Here is a 16,220-nt window from a genome sequence, read left to right as displayed (position 1 = left end):
AGAATGGAGGGATTCGAATTTTTACCAAATTGGAAGCACAGTGATGATTCAGATGTTGTTTGGCTGTATGCACTCGAAACAGATGCTCCTAGTGGTTCCAGATGATGAATGAACAAAGACTTTTGGCTCAACAATCCTTGAGAAGGCTCTACTCAAAATCTGCCATGGAAGAGCTTTGATGTAGCAGAGCTGGAAAATGGTTTACAGTTGTGTGTTGTTGCTTGAAAAGGCTTAACAAATGTTGGTAGATCATGAAACAACCAAACCCAGTTCGTGTGCTTTGGAGTTTTTTCAGAAAAAATTCAAATGGAGCAAAAGTGAGTTTTGGAGAGAAAGAGATTTTTGATCTGGTTTTTGCAAAGTGGCTAGGGCTTTTCAGACTCAAAATGAAGTATATATCTTCTGTTTAGTGAAACTTAAGCAAGGTTAATGGAAAAGATAATCACAATTTGCTAATTGGAGTGTATTTTCCATTTGCTAAAAAAATCACTCAAGTTGCATGGGGGTGCATGGATGTGCACGAATTTGGGCCTTAGACAAACTCTAAATGTCATTTCTGAACTTTTCCAAGTGGTAAAAATCATTGGAAATGTTTAAATTGAAAGTCCATTTTTTCACTTCACTTAATTTAATTCATGCTACTTTGAAAATGGCCATTTTGATTGGTAAACTTTTGATGAATTGTGATGACAAATTTGGAAAGAGGGCATCAAATATGACTTGTAGCAAAAAACCCCACCCAATTTGGCCAAATGGTTTGGAAGATATGCCACTTTGAAGTTCAAATTTTTTTTGAGAATGATTTGATCCTAACTTGCCAACCATACATGGGAATTGAGTGTTCTTGGACTTTTTGGAAAGGCAAGAACAAGATCTTCAACTTTCATGTTGGGAAAAAATTCATTTGAAGCTTGTATCATGATGTAATTTTGAGGATCAAGACTTTCCATTTTTGGCAAATTCCAATTACAGGTCAACTTTCTATTTTTGGAAATTTCTTGTTTGACTTCAAATTCTTCAATGTGGATGCTTGACATGTTATATGAGGCTTATATGGGCATGAATGAGACCTCTCAAACCAATTCCCTCCATCCAATCACTGATTAAATGCCCAGTTGACTTTCTAGGGTTTCTGGTGGACTGCACACTGACTGATGACTTCTGAGCAATCAAACCTTGACCAAACACTTCAAAAGGACCCCTAGGTCATGTGAACGTGTTGGACCAACCCTAGGGCCTTGCCTCCTTGGAAATTGTACTTGCTTGCTTGACTGACTGATCTCCTGACCAGTTTGACCTAATTTGACTGATGATCTTGCACTTGGGGCAAAGGACAATGCAATGCTATGCAGTGGACTATGTTAAATGTTATGACCTAATGTGAGAATGTATGTACAAAAGGTAGGTGCAAATTTGAGGTGCTACAGGAAGGTGGTTGGAGCATTACATAACCCGAATGACATTCTTCTGTATGTGAAGATACCATAGGGGCACGTAAAAGATGTCTTCTCTTGATCTTCCGGCGCAACCGCTATTTGGTTGTATCCAGAGTATCCATCAAGGAAACAGTGGTACTCATGACCTGCCAACCTTTCCAACATCTGATCAATGAAAGGTAGTGGAAAATGATCCTTTCTGGTTGCCAAGTTCAATCTCTGGTAGTCGATGCACACACGCCAACCCGTGACCGTTCTGGTAGGAAGTAACTCGTTTTCTTTCGTTCTTTATAACTGTAGTTCCCCCTTTTTTCGGGACCACATGCCCCGGACTCACCCAAGAGCTATCGGAAATGGGATAAATCAACCCGGCGTCTAACAGTTTAGAAACCTCTTTCCTGACCACTTCCTTCATCACGGGATTTAGTCTTCTCTGTGGTTGAACCACCGGTTTGTGACCATCCTCCATGAGAATTTTATGCATGTGCACCGTAGGGCTAATTCCCTTCAGGTCTTCTATTGCCCATCCCATGGCACTTTTGTGTTTTTTCAACACCTTGACAAGCTTATCTTCTTGAGAAACCTCTAAATGAGAACTTATAATCGCCGGGCATTTCTTTTCGGGATCTAGGAAAACATACTTGAGATTGTCAGGTAACTGTTTCAGCTCATCCACTTTCTTGGTCTCATCTTTCTTTTCTTCAACTTGAGGCTCCCTTAAGTTTTCCCATTTGAGTGATCGGGATCCCTTAACGGGTTGTTGTGTTGCCATCAGAGTTACCACTTCCATCTCCTCGTCACCCACTTCTTGAGTGTCTTCAAACATTGAGAGACTTAGGACTCTCTCCAAGGGTAATTTTTGTTCCCCTAGGTGATTTTCTTGCAGAACCATTTGATCAATAACCTCTATGTGTTGGCTGGTGGTCACATCATCTTTGTATTTCATGGTATTGCGCACATCAATTTTTAACTCTTCCTCATAAACCTTTAGAGTCATGGTCCCTTCTTCTATATCTATCAAACACCTCCCGGTTTCCAAAAATGGTCTACCAAGAATGAGCGATATCTCTTCATCTTCCGGCATTTCTAAGATCACAAAGTCTACCGGGAAGACAAACTTATCAATCTTCACAAGAACGTCTTCCACCACTCCATAAGGTCTTTTCACAGAGTGGTCAGCAAATTGAAGTGTCATTCGGGTATCATGTACCTTTCCAATTCCCAGCCTCTTGTAAATGGATAAAGGCATGAGGCTCACACTTTCCCCCAAGTCTATAAGGGCCTTCTTGAACGATCTATCCCCAATAGTGCAAGGGATAGTCACCGAGCCTCGGTCTTTTTTCTTTATCGGGATCTTCATACCCTGCAAAATAGCACTGCAAGTTTCGGTTAGTACAATAGAATCAGTGTCAGTGCTCCTCTTTTTTGAAATAATGTCTTTCATAAATTTTGCATAAGAGGGCATTTGCTCAAGTGCCTCCAAGAACGGAATGTTGATTTCAAGCTTTTTGAACATCTCCAAGAACTTTTCAAAGTTCTTCTCATGTTTCTCCTTCTTCTTATTTCTTATGGGAAATGGGAGTTTGACAACCGGCTTGGATTCACTAACTTTTTCTTTAGCTACCGGTTCAGAAACTGTCACCTTCTCACTAACCACTTCATTCTCTTTTATCTCCAAATCAACTTCAAGCAATTGGTCCTCTTGTTCAACATCTTTTTCGGGGACTTCTTTGGCCTTACTGCTCCTTGTTGTAACAGCACTCACATTATTATGCTCTCTTAGATTTGTAACTGTAACACTCGGTAAAGCACCTGGTGTTTGGGAACCCGCAAGTTGTTGAGCAATATGACTTATTTGCACTTCCAGATTTTTTATAGAAGCACCAGTGTTTCTCAAATTACTTCTCGTCTCCTCTTGAAATTGAGAACTTTGAGCTGCCATTTTTTCAATGGCAATTTCCGAATCTGCTTTTCTGGGAACCTGTTGCTGGAATTATTGTTGAGAAGGATGAAACTGCTGCTGCTGGTAAGGTTGTTGTTGTTGTGGACGGTATTGCTGTTGTGTTTGACTTTGATACTGGGTGGGCACTTGCTTTTGAGCACTTCCTTGCTGGTCATTCCAGGAAAAATTTGGATGATTTTTCCATCCAGGATTGTATGTATTGGAGTACGGATTATTTTGCTTCAGAAAATTAATCTCTTCAACCTGTTGAGCAGTTGCCACACAATGCATGGCGAAGTGAGGACCTCCACAAATTTCACAACTAACAACCTGAATAGGTTGGACCGGTTGCACTTGTGCCACAGTTTGCGTGTCAAGAGTCATTTTCTTGAGCCTTCTCTCTACTTCAGCTGTTTTTTGGTCTTCCATCTTCACAACTTGATTTGCCAATTTAAGATCAATGATACCTTCAGGTTGACTTACACTGCGGTCATAGAGTTCCAGATGTTCATTAGCTGCAATGGCTTCAATGATTTTCTTTATTCCAATGGCTGTTGTAAAGTTTGTTGAACCACCGGCAGCTGTGTCTATGAGTTGCTTAGTCTTCATTCTAAGTCCATTCACAAAGTTTTGCATTTGTTCAGTTGCAACCATGTTATGTGTAGGACATGCAACCAACAACCGCTTAAACCGCTTGTACGCGTCTCCGAGTGACTCTCCTTCTTTCTGCTTAAAGTTAACAATATCATATCTCTTGCGGATATACATAGAAGCAGGGAAGTACTCATTCAGAAATGTTGTCTCCATTTGTTGCCAAGATGTTATGCTCCCCGCGGGTAAAGAGTAAAACCACTCTTCAGCATCTTCTGACAATGTGAACGGGAACATAACAAACTTTTTTGCTTCTTCTGAGTGTCCCTCAATTTTCAATGATGTCGTCATGGTCATAAATCTTTGTAAATGCTTGTTGGCATCTTCATTGATTTTTCTGGAGAACGGTCTTCTCTCGAGTTGACGAATCGTTGACGGGTGCAGCTGAAAGTGATCAACATTTACCGGTTGGTTCACAATTGTTAACCTTCCAGTAGGAGCATTTGCACCCCCATAGTCACCCAAAAGTCTCTCTGCAGTAGGTGGTGGGGCTTCACCCTGTGGTTCAGCCATAGGTTCAGAAACAGCTTCTGAGTCTTCGGAATGAATAGAAATAGCTTCTTCTTTTTCGGACTCAGAAACAAAAGGTGCTGATTTTGAAAGTTCCAGCCTAGCTTTTCGTCGTCTTGCACGCAATAATCTTTCGGGTTTTGCGTCAAAAAGAAATTCAGCTGAGGCCTTACCTCGCATACACAGATTAGACAATTATTAGATTAAATAATAAAAATACAAAATTTTAGCTGCAAAGCAACAAAATTCCAATTGAATTATTTCAACTTATACTTTTGGCAGTCCCTGGCAACGACGCCAAAAACTTGATCGGTAAAATAGCAAGTGTACTATTTGCACCAATGTAGTAATAAAAAGGGAGTTATCCCGAGTATCGATCTCGAGGACTGCGTAGAAAGTATCAATTTTTAGAATAATTCAATTGAACAAAAGTTCATATGGGGTTTGATGATTGTTTTCACAACTGATAAGAAATAAAAATATAAAGCGTATAAAAACAGTTTGACCAATATGAGAAATAATGCTAAGGCCAGGTGTATGAATTGCTGTGTATTCCACTTTTTCCATATCATATAACATCGATGTTATTATAATTCAAAACAGTTTCTCCAGAGTAGTTTTCTCTAATTCCCTAGCAAAAACCATTTAACAAGCAATTTCACTCCTAATTCCTTAGTCAATCAAATTGCTGTTAAGAATTATTTAAGTTATCAAGAATTTACGGTAACCCGAGTTTGATCCTCATTCCTAAGTGATTAAACGCGGGTTTTATTATACAACATGTGATAAGGCGGTTTGTCCGACCTAAACCTTAACTAGAGATCAGAATTTCATTTGTCCGATAAAATTAAGCATTAAGCACGTTGTATAATAATTTGAATTACGAAAACATCAATGATTATAAGAACATGGATCAATTATTCATACAGTAGCAATTCAGGGACACCCCCTAGCATTGGGGGGTTTAGCCTCTCATAATATTTAAAGATAAAAGATTATAAATTAAGTACATTACAAGTTGTTGTTGATGAACGTTGATATTCAATTTCTTCCGATCTTGAAGATCTGTTCTCTTCTCCACACCTTGCTTCCTCTCTTCGTATCTTTTCTTTTTCACGATCAAAAGTCCCTCTTTCAGTGCTTCCCATCCAACTAAATAGTTTCCAGACAACTAAAAGTGATGCCAAATGCCCAAAATGCCCTCTGGATGTCCACAGGAGTAAAAATTAGAAGAATCCGAATTTTTAACGAAATGGCCAACACGGGCCGTGTCAGGTGACACTGCTGCCCGTGTTGGCTCCTTTGTAGGGGAAGAAGACACGCCCTGCTGACACGGGCCGTGTCAGGTGACACGGGCCGTGTCAGGTGACACGGGCACCCGTGTCAGCCCACTGTTTTATCCGTTTTTCGCTTTTTCTTCAGCCTCTAACATCCCTTCTTCCGGTACACACTTGCGGACTTTTAATTAAACCTGGAAACCAACATTCTACACAAAAACACATAAATTGCGACAAAATGCAGAAAACTACTAATGAAACATAAAACAAACGGAAATTCATAAAATGCAATAAGCGGAAGAAATCACTAAAATAAAATGCAAAAGTTACCGATTCATGAAGATTTCATGCTGGATAGATGATGAAAACTGAGTGTAAATGGTGGCCGATCAGTGACCATAGCACTGGTAAACTGGATTCCATTGTCAGCGACCATGGCTCCGAAAAGTTCATACATGCACTTAGTCTTCTACTAATTAAAATGACAGACTCTCTCAGTTGTGATTTTAGAAATATGTTTGACCTATATCCATTTTATGAAATAGTCAACTCCCACTATCTAGAATTTCAATTGGCCTGGGCAAGTGGGAACAAACATAGGATGTCCACGCCTCACTGGTAAAAAGGTCAGGGTGCAGTCATCGGCTAAAGAAGTTCAGCTTGGGCGTAGTGAATGTCAGCATGTCTTTAACATTGGTCGCACTTCTTGACAAAGTAAATGTTATCCTTCATCAAAGTAGACCAATAATATTCAGCCCTTAACAACTTGTGGGCGAGGGACTTTCCGCCAATACGAATGTTACAAGCTCCCTTATGTACTTTTGTGAGCACCAAGGCAGTTTCATTCTCGCCTAGGAACCGTAGCATGGAAGAAGCCCTCCCCATTCTGTAAATTTTTCCATAGAGAAGTGTGTACTTGACAATCTGTTTTTGAATCTTCCTTGTTTCCCCCTCGTCTAGTAGAAGTTCTCTCTACTCTAAATGACGTAATATGGACGAAATCTAGGTAGGATCACTGACAACTTCTAGGGAGTATACCTCATCTAACTCGATATTGGGGAAGGAGAGGGTCTCCTGGATATTTGTTATGTTAAACCATGTTATTGTCGATGTGGCAAGCTTTAACATAAGGTTCGCCCTGAAGTTCTGTCCGCGTGGGATGTGTTCTATTTCGAAAGAAGTAAAATGAGAGGATATACTTTATACCTTTTGCAGATAATTTATCAGCTAGGGTTCTTTTTCTTTATACTTTCCGGAGACTTGATTGGAGACCAATTGGGAGTCGCTTTAGGCCTTGAGTCTGGAGGCTCCCATCTCCAAGGAAAGAATCATAATGGCAATAAAGGCCTTATACTTCTCCTGATTGATGTTGGCGGTAAACTCGAACTTCAATGCTTTCTTAATGAGTGTGTCGCCAAGCCCTTATAAAACTATCACAATTCCACTTCCTTTCACATTTTAGGCACCGTCTACAGATAATGCCCATTCTTATGGCATCTCCACCTGTACAGGCGAGCTGAATGCTGCCACAAAATTTTGCATAGCTTGTGATATAATTCTTCCCCTCGGGACATAATGGATGTTGTATTCTGAGATTTCCAATTCCAAAGATACCATCCTTCATGTTAAATATGGATTCTTCAAGACTTGATGAATAAGGTAATTGGTTTTCGCAAAGATCTTGTAACCCTGGAAGTAAGGTTTTAGCTTCCTCGCTGCGATGACAACGACTAATGCTAGTTTCTCAATATTTTGGTAACATGTTTTGGCACCTATGAATACCTTACTTACAAAATACACTAGCCTTTCTGTCTTGGCTGTCTCTTGGATAAGGATTGAGCTCACCGCCTGATCTATGACTGAGAGATAGAGGAGTAGTGGCAACTCTTTCCTTGGGAGAGTGAGAATGTGGGGAGATGCAAGGAAGGCCTTTACCTTAAAGAAAGCCTATTTTAACTCGGAAGTCCATTTGAACCTCTATTTCTTCTTCAATGAAACGAAGAAAAGGAAGGCATTTTCACTCACGCATGAGAGGAAGCGGGATAGGGTGGCAAGACGACATGTAAGTTGTTGTCCCTCCTTGACATTGTTGAGGCTTATCATGGTAATGACCACTTGGAGTTTATTCTAGTTAGCCTCAATGAATCTTCTCGTCAGAATGAAACCTAGGAACTTCCCAGTCTGAACCCCAAAAGAACACTTGGCGGGATTCAGGCGCATATCGTATTTTCTGACTGGTTGTGAGACATCCTATAAATATTTTGCATGGTTGCAACCTTTGATAATTTTTACTATCATGTCGTCAAAGTATACCTCTAGGTTTCTTCCTACCTGATGGATGAAGACAACGTCCATAAGTGATTGGTAGGTGGCGCCAGTGTTCTTAAGGCCAAAGGGGATGACATTGTGGTAGTAGTTTCCATGATTCGACATAAAGGATGTTTTCGGGCCATCTAGGGGATCTATCTGGATCTGTTTATACCTGAAGTATGCATCTGTGAAGCTTAACGTAATGTAATATGAGGATCCGCTGAGAGGGCAATCAATGTCCAGTAGTGGGTACGAATCCTTAGGACAAGCGACATTCATATTAGTGAAGTCTACGTAGATGTGCAATTTCTTGTTAGATTTCCGTACTAGAACCACGTTGGCTAACTAGGTAGGGTATTTTATTCTTGTGATGAATCCAACGCCGAATAGTTTTCTCACCACTTTATTAATGGAAACCCTCTTCTCCTCACCAATTTTCTGCTTCCTCTATGCTCGTGGCTTAGGAGAAAGGTGGATTGCAAGGCGATGGCTCACCACTTTGGTGTCCATCCCATGCATATTAGAGGGAGCCTAAGAGAACAAATCGACATTCTTAACGAGTTGGTTTAGTAGCTCATATTCTTCTTCCTCGGAAAGTGAAATGTGTCTCTTTGTCGGCCATCTTCAGAGGAAAGATGGAAGGAGTTAGAATGAAAGAAGTATGGCTCAAATTAGTTTTACTAGGACTCAACGGTGGGCATCACTGTATTGGTTAAAAAGTGCAGGTGTGCATGTCACCCCTGCAAATGACAAGGATGCTTAAAGGCCTTAGTAGATATATTCCGATGTATGGTGGTTATGACTTGTCCATGGTGGTGAAAAGTCTTATAGGTGGTGTTTTGTGGTGGTTTAAATGACATGTTCACATGAGGTTAAAGGCTCTAAATGTGAGTGGTGTGCTTAGGTATAAATGTATGTAGGGTGTGATTTGTATGCGTTAATATATGTATGAGTTAAGATCTGTCCTCTTTCTCTCGTTGGAGGAGAGGAATTTATAGAGGTTTTGGATCTAGGGCTTTCTTGGAAGGGTCACCGCTCACCTAGTCAAGGATGGACCGTTGAATCTCTATTTCCAAGGAGGACGTGAGTCAATTATTAACCCCGACTTCTCTCCCACCGAAATGTCTTATCCCACATTTCCAATGAATGGGCGATAGGGAAGATTAGGGGGCGAGGAATTACCTCTCTGAGGGCGACGTATGATCGCCGCCCCATCTGGAGGCGGTCTATACTCATCACTCTAACCAAATCCCTTACAAATATAACACCACAAATGCTAGTTTGTCTTCCCGAAGTTAAATTATCATTGATTACATTTAACAATTGAGGATTCACATCATTGACACCTGGAGGTCTACCCCTGACCATGCCCGAGGGACCTATTCCAAGTATGTCTGAGGGAGTTGCCTCAAGTGTGTACTTAAAGGACTCGTCTCAAGGATGTTTGAGGTACTCTCCTCAAGATGTCTGAGAGACATACCCGCGCCATTTTAAAAGATTCGTCCATATGATAGAAGGTGGTTAAGTTAAATCACTTTGCTCTTTTCAAACTTCCGTGTTTGAAGGAATGTGTATTGATACATTTATGAATGATCCCAAAAAAAAGAGTGAGAAAATGACCACCAATTTATTGGAATATACCCGTTCAGGTCGCATAAAATGAAGAATTAAAAGAGTAGTAATACAATATAGAGAATTTCATAAAATATAATTGAGATATCAGCACAATAGATTGGAAGTGTGTATTAATAAATTATAAATAGATTCACGGTTCCTCAGTTCATATTAGTATTGTTTTTGCTCCAACAATCTACAAATTTTTAAATACTTTATCAGTCTTTTGTAATTGAAACTTTTAAATACTTTATCATGAGAATACATATTTTTATTGGATGTTATAATATCACTTCTCATTTTGAGGTTGTAGCTGAATAAGTCTTTTCCATAATATAATTTCTTATTAAGCACTATCTGTATTAAGGAAATAAATAGAGGACTTAAATTCATTGTGATCAGTTGTTTACATCAGTTGTTTAAACATAAGACCGGGATACTAACAAAAGTTCCAACTTATAAACAAAAAGACATGACAAAGGCCACATGCTCATGCATGATAGAACAAAACTGAAGATAACATTAACAAAATTAAGACTCCAATAATTAAGAAACACTGAATAATGCTACTAGTGATCACCATAGACTCCAATCCTGTCCATAATTTTAGCCACAGTCTTCTTGCTTTCTCTCAGAACTTTCACACTCCTGCTAAGTTTTTCACTCTTCATAGTAATAGAAGGAGACTCCTCAAGTAGGCTCTCAATACTGCCACCAACTTCATTACATATCTCCTTCTGCAAATCAACATTCACACGTTCATTGATGCTAAGCATCAAATGCAAAGCAATAAATCAATGGGCCACCTCAGTACAATCTTCCAATAGGCAATAAATCTTGCTTTCAAGTTAAAGGCCTGACTCAAAACATTGGTATTATAGTTTCTCAGATGATTAACTTCAATGTCACCAACCCCTTCAAGATTCACAGTACTTGATGTTTGAATAACTTTTAAAACTTGTCTCACAAATGCTCCTTGATGCAACATCAACTTGTTATACTGCAGCAAGTACTCCGGATTACAAGTGAAGTCTGTGTGCTTCTCCATCTCAACAGCTTGCACCACATGCTTTTCCATAGAGAAGGGTGTACTTGACAGCCTGTTTTCAAATCTTCCTTACCTTTCCCTCGTCTAGTAGAAGTTCTCCCGACTCTAGATAACGCAATATGGACGACATCTAGGTAGACTCAGGGACAACTTCCAGGGAGTATACCTCATCTAACTCGATGTTGGGGGAGGCGAGAGTCTGTTGGATATCTGTTATGTTAAACCCTGTTGTTTTTGATGTGGCAAGCTTTGACATAAGGTCTGCCCTGAAGTTCTATTCGCAGGGATGTGTTGTATTTTGAAAGAAGTAAAACGAGAGGATATACTTTATACCTTTTGCATGTATTTTATCAGATGGGGTTCTTTTGCTCGATATTTCCCGGAGACTTGATTGGATACCAATTGGGAGTCGCTTTTGGTCTTGAGTCTAGAGGCTCCCATCTCCAAGGCAAGAATCATGCAGGAAATAAGGGCATTGTACTCCGCCTGATTGATGTTGGCGGTGAACTCGAACTTCAATGCTTTCTTAATGAGTTTGTCGACAAGCCCTTCTAAGACTATCACAATTCCACTTCCTTTCACATTTTAGGCACCATCTACGGATAATGTCCATTTTGCTGGCATCTCCTCTTTTACAGGTGAGCTGAATGTTGCCACGAAATTTGTTAGAGCTTGTGATATAATGCTTCCGTTCAGGACATATTGGATGTTATATTCTGAGAGTTCCTTTTCCTAAGATACCATCCTTCATGTTAAATATGGCTTCTTCAAGATTTGACGAACAAGGTAGTTGATTTTCACAAAGATATTGTGACTCTGGAAGTAAGGTTTTAGCTTCCTCAATGTGACGACAACGGCTAGTGCTAATTTCTCAATATTTTGGTAACGTGCTTTGGCACCTATGAATAAATTACTTATAAAATACATGAGCCTCTTTGTCTTGTCTGCCTCTTGGATAAGGACTGAGCTTATCGACTAATCTATGATTGAGAGATAGAGGAGTAGTGACGACTCTTCCCTTGGGAGAGTGAGAATGCGGGGCGATGCAAGGAAGGCCTTTACCTTGGATAAAGCCTATTTTCACTATGCATCCCATTTGAATATCTATTTCTTCTTCAAGGAAACAAAGAAAAGGAAGGCCTTATCACCCGTGCATGAGAGGAAGCGGGGTAGGGCGCAAGGCGACATGTAAGTTGTTTCCCCTCCTTGACGTTGGTGAGGCTTCTCATGGTAATGACCCGTTGGCATTTATTCAGGTTAGCCTCAATGACTCTTCTAATCATAATGAAACCTAGGAACTTTCCAACCTGAACTCCAAAATAACACTTGGCGGGATTTAAGCGCATATCGTATTTCTTGACTAACTGTGGGACATCCTCTAAATCTTCTCATGGTTGCACCCTTTCATAGTCTTCACTATCATGTCGTCAATGTAGACCTCTATGTTTCGTCCTACTTGATGGACGAAGACAACATCCATAAGTTGTTGGTAGGCGGAGCCAATGTTATTAAGGCCGAAGGGCATGCCATTGTAGTAGTAGTTTCCATGATTTGACATAAAGGATGTTTTGGGGCCGTCCAGGGGGTCCAACCGATCCTGTTTATACCCAGAGTATGCATCCGTGAAGCTTAACGTGATGTAACTTGAGGATCCACCGAGAGGGCGATCGATGTCCAATAGTGGGTACGAATCCTTAGGACAAGCGACTTTCATATTAGTAAACTCTACATACATGCGCCATTTGTTGTTAGATTTTCGTACTAGGACCATGTTGGCTAGTCCGGTAGGGTATTTTATTTTTGTGATGAGTCCAACGTTGGATAGTTTCCCCACCTCTTTATTAATGGCAACCCTCTTCTCCTTGCCAATTTTATGATTCCTATATTCCAGTGGCTTAGGGGAAGGGTGTCACCACTTTGGTGTCCATCCTAGACATATCATAGGGAGCCCAAGCGAATAAATTGACATTACTAATGAGTTGGTTCACTAGATCATATTCTTACTCCTCATAAAATGAAGTGCCTATCTTTGTGACCTGATGGGAGAAAAGACCTATTTGGACTTCCTTTAAGTACTCAGTGGTCGCGAGTCTTTTAGCTTCTGAGCCCAATCAAGGATCCCAATAATCGAGGTCAGTATTTGGAACTTCAGAAAGGAGAGCGCCAACCAGGGCGTGCTCTTCCCTCTCCGTCGCCATGCTATTTTGGTAACATTCTTGAGGGATCTGTTGGTCTCCTCTGATTTTACTGACTCTCCCTCTAGGCAAGAGGTACTTTAGGACTAGGTATAGGGTGGAAACGACCGCTCCTAGTGCGTTGATGGCAGGTCACCGTAGGATGATATTATATGGCAACAAGGTGTTCACAATAAAGTAGTTGACATTAATCACCTTAGCATTTGTGTCCTCGCCAGATGTAGTCTCCAAGATCACATGACCCCTAACTTGTACCTGTTCGCCTGACAATCCTCTTAACGAGCCATTGAACACTTTGACGTTGTTAGTATTGAGTTGTAGTTTTTGAGAGCTTGTGTTTTAGAATAGGGAGGTGCTTGGGATAGTTATTTGCCTTTGATTGAGTTTAGAATCTTGTTTCTATGATCCTAATAGTTGTTATATGATATATATATATATAATATATATATATATATATATATATATATATATATATATATATATATATATATAATATATAATATATATTATATATATATATATTATATATATATATATATATATATATTATATTATATATAATATATATATATATATATATAAGTTGTATAACTATTTATTTCATGAAAAATGATGGATTAATGTGGTTTTATGATGAAAATTCGTGCTGGACAATAGCATTTTCGCAACATCAGTTTTTCTGGTTTTTGACAGCATTTTTGCAACAGCAAATTTTCTGGGTTTTGATAGCATTTTCGAAACAGCAAATTTTCTGGTTTTTGACAGTATTTTGAAATACTTGTGAATTCAATAACTTTTGAACCGTAACTCTGTTTGAGGTGTCGTTTGGACCGTTACGAAGCTAAGAATATTATCTATAACGTGATATTCATTTTGATAACAGTATATTAATATTTTATCAAAAGAATTCTAATATGGATGTATGTTGTATGTGTGGTGAATGTGAATGACATGTTTTCTATTATTTGACATGTATTGGATGGTTTTAGATGGATTTTCTAAAAAAACATAATACTTAAAATTATGTATGTGATAATGTGAATTGGTGAATTTGATGAATAACATGAATTGACTTGTTTGATTTATGTTAATGTGTTCTGATGAGATGATGAATGCTATTTGATGTATTGTTTGGGATTGAAATCATGTTAGGTGTATGTTGTGCAAATGTTGGATGTGATATGCTTATGTATGATTAAGGGGTTGTGATCGTCTTAATTTCATGAGTCTTGTTGTTGTTGCACACTTACACTAGCATGAGTTTATGAAAGAGGCAATGTTGGATAATCTTGCGTAGATTATTTGCTTGTCCCAAACCTAACGCCGAATGGGGTTTGAAAGCTTAAGGCTAAATCGAGCTTTAGAGGTGGTTATCTAGTCTATTTGAGAGACGCTAGGCAAGCCGGAAATGATAACGGATGGGATCCACATGCATATCGCATTGAGTCACATATTGAATCGCACGTGTCAGTGTGAATTGTTGTTTGTGTGATTATGTGATATGATTGTGTGGATATGATTTTGGTAGATGTGCATATACGTGGATTTTAGGTGATCCATTTGATATGAATTGTTGATGTGTTGTTGATGTGATATGTGTGCATATTTGTGATATATGTGATGAAATTGTGACTTGTATACATTATGGAATCATGTGAAAGTTGTATACATATTTGATGATGATTTGTAAATGATGATGGATGATAATATGTACATGAAATCGATATGTTGTGAAATATGACTTCTGTACATCATTTAGTATTTATAAATGAATACTTGTGGATTGTTGAGCCATGTCGTATGATGGTAAACATGTGATTCTTTAATAAGATGATATGATGCATGTTTGTATGAAGCGTGACGAATTCTAATAATATATGTATGTTTGTTATACATTTCATATTATTATGTTTTTCTATAATGATTTGAATTCTCACACTTATGTTGGAATGATGTTCTATCGCGACATCGCTCAGGTACCAGAGATAGTGGTGCTTCGCACAAGGATTAGATTCGAAGGCTAGTTCTTATTGTGTTTTGACTAGATAGTTTATAGTGCTCTTGTCATGTAACACTTGGGTTTATGGGATTACTTGTATTGGTTTTGATGTTGAGAGATATTGTTGTGCTCTATTTTATCTTGTTATTTGGATATGTTGGTTTTGATGTTGAGTGGCCTTAGAGCTCAAAACGATATTTTATGGTAGATGATTTATGCGAATCATCACTATTTACCATTTATGAAGAGAGATGTTATTCTGCTGTGTGAGTTTGCATGTTGGTTATTTGGTTTTGATTTATAATCCGTGTTACTTGTATGTGACCATGGCATGTGTTATTTCTGGCAGAAGTAAATGTGATGCCCTCGTGTATGCATGCTTTAATTTACTCTGATTATGTAATTGTATGCTGTATTTAAATAGTAGTAGTTTGGGGGGTGTTACAATTAGGACTTGTCCATGGTGGCGAGAAGCTATGTATGGTGGTATTTTGTGGTGGTTAAAAGGATTTGCTCACATGAGGTTAAATGCTCTGTATGTGAGTGGTGTATTTAGGTATAAACGTATGTAAGGTGTGATTTGTATGAGTTAAGATATGTCATCCTTCTCTTGTTAGTGGAGAGGTATTTCTATCGGTTTTGGATCTAAGGCTCCTTGGAAGGGTCACCGCTCACCTAGTCAAAGGTGGACCGTTGAATCCTTATTTTCAAGGAGGACACGAGTTAATTATTAACCCTGACTTCTCTCTGCCCCAGAAACGTCTTATCCCACGTTTCCCATGAATGGGCGATACGTAAGCTTAGGGGGCGGGGTGTTACCTCTTTGAGGTCAACGTATGATCGTCGTCTCATCTGGAGGCGGTCTATACTCCTCACCCTAGTCAGATTATTTACAAATATAACACTAGAAAGGCTAGTTTAGCTTTCTGGAATTAAATTATCATTGATTATATTTAACGATTGAGGATTCACATCATTGACACCGGGAGGTCTACCCCTGGCCATGCCCGAGGGATCTGTTCCTAGTATGTCTGAGGAACTTGCCTCAAGTGTGTGCTTGAAGGACTCGTCTCAAGGATGTTTGAGGGAGTCTTCTCAAGATGTCTAAGAGACTTACCCACGTCATTTTAAAAGATTCGTCCAAATGAGAGAAGGTGATTAAGTTAAATCATTTCGCTCTTTTCAAACTCTCGTGTTTGAGGGACTGTTTACAAATTATCTCCAAGAAAATGAGTGAG

General features: G+C 39.2%; 1 protein-coding gene across 1 annotated transcript; it reads right to left on the bottom strand.

The window, feature by feature from the left end:
- Nucleotides 1-3,429: 3,429 nt before the first annotated feature.
- On the bottom strand, nt 3,430-4,542 carry LOC127102324 (uncharacterized). Its single transcript, XM_051039704.1, has one exon. It carries the CDS (start codon nt 4,540-4,542, stop codon nt 3,430-3,432), a length of 1,113 nt encoding a protein of 370 aa, XP_050895661.1.
- Nucleotides 4,543-16,220: the final 11,678 nt, after the last annotated feature.

This window comes from Lathyrus oleraceus, chromosome 7, assembly GCF_024323335.1.
Source record: "Lathyrus oleraceus cultivar Zhongwan6 chromosome 7, CAAS_Psat_ZW6_1.0, whole genome shotgun sequence".
Classification (NCBI taxonomy): Eukaryota; Viridiplantae; Streptophyta; class Magnoliopsida; order Fabales; family Fabaceae; genus Lathyrus; species Lathyrus oleraceus.
The sequence above is the reverse complement of the archived record's forward strand: the minus strand, read 5'-3'. Positions and strand labels throughout refer to the sequence as shown.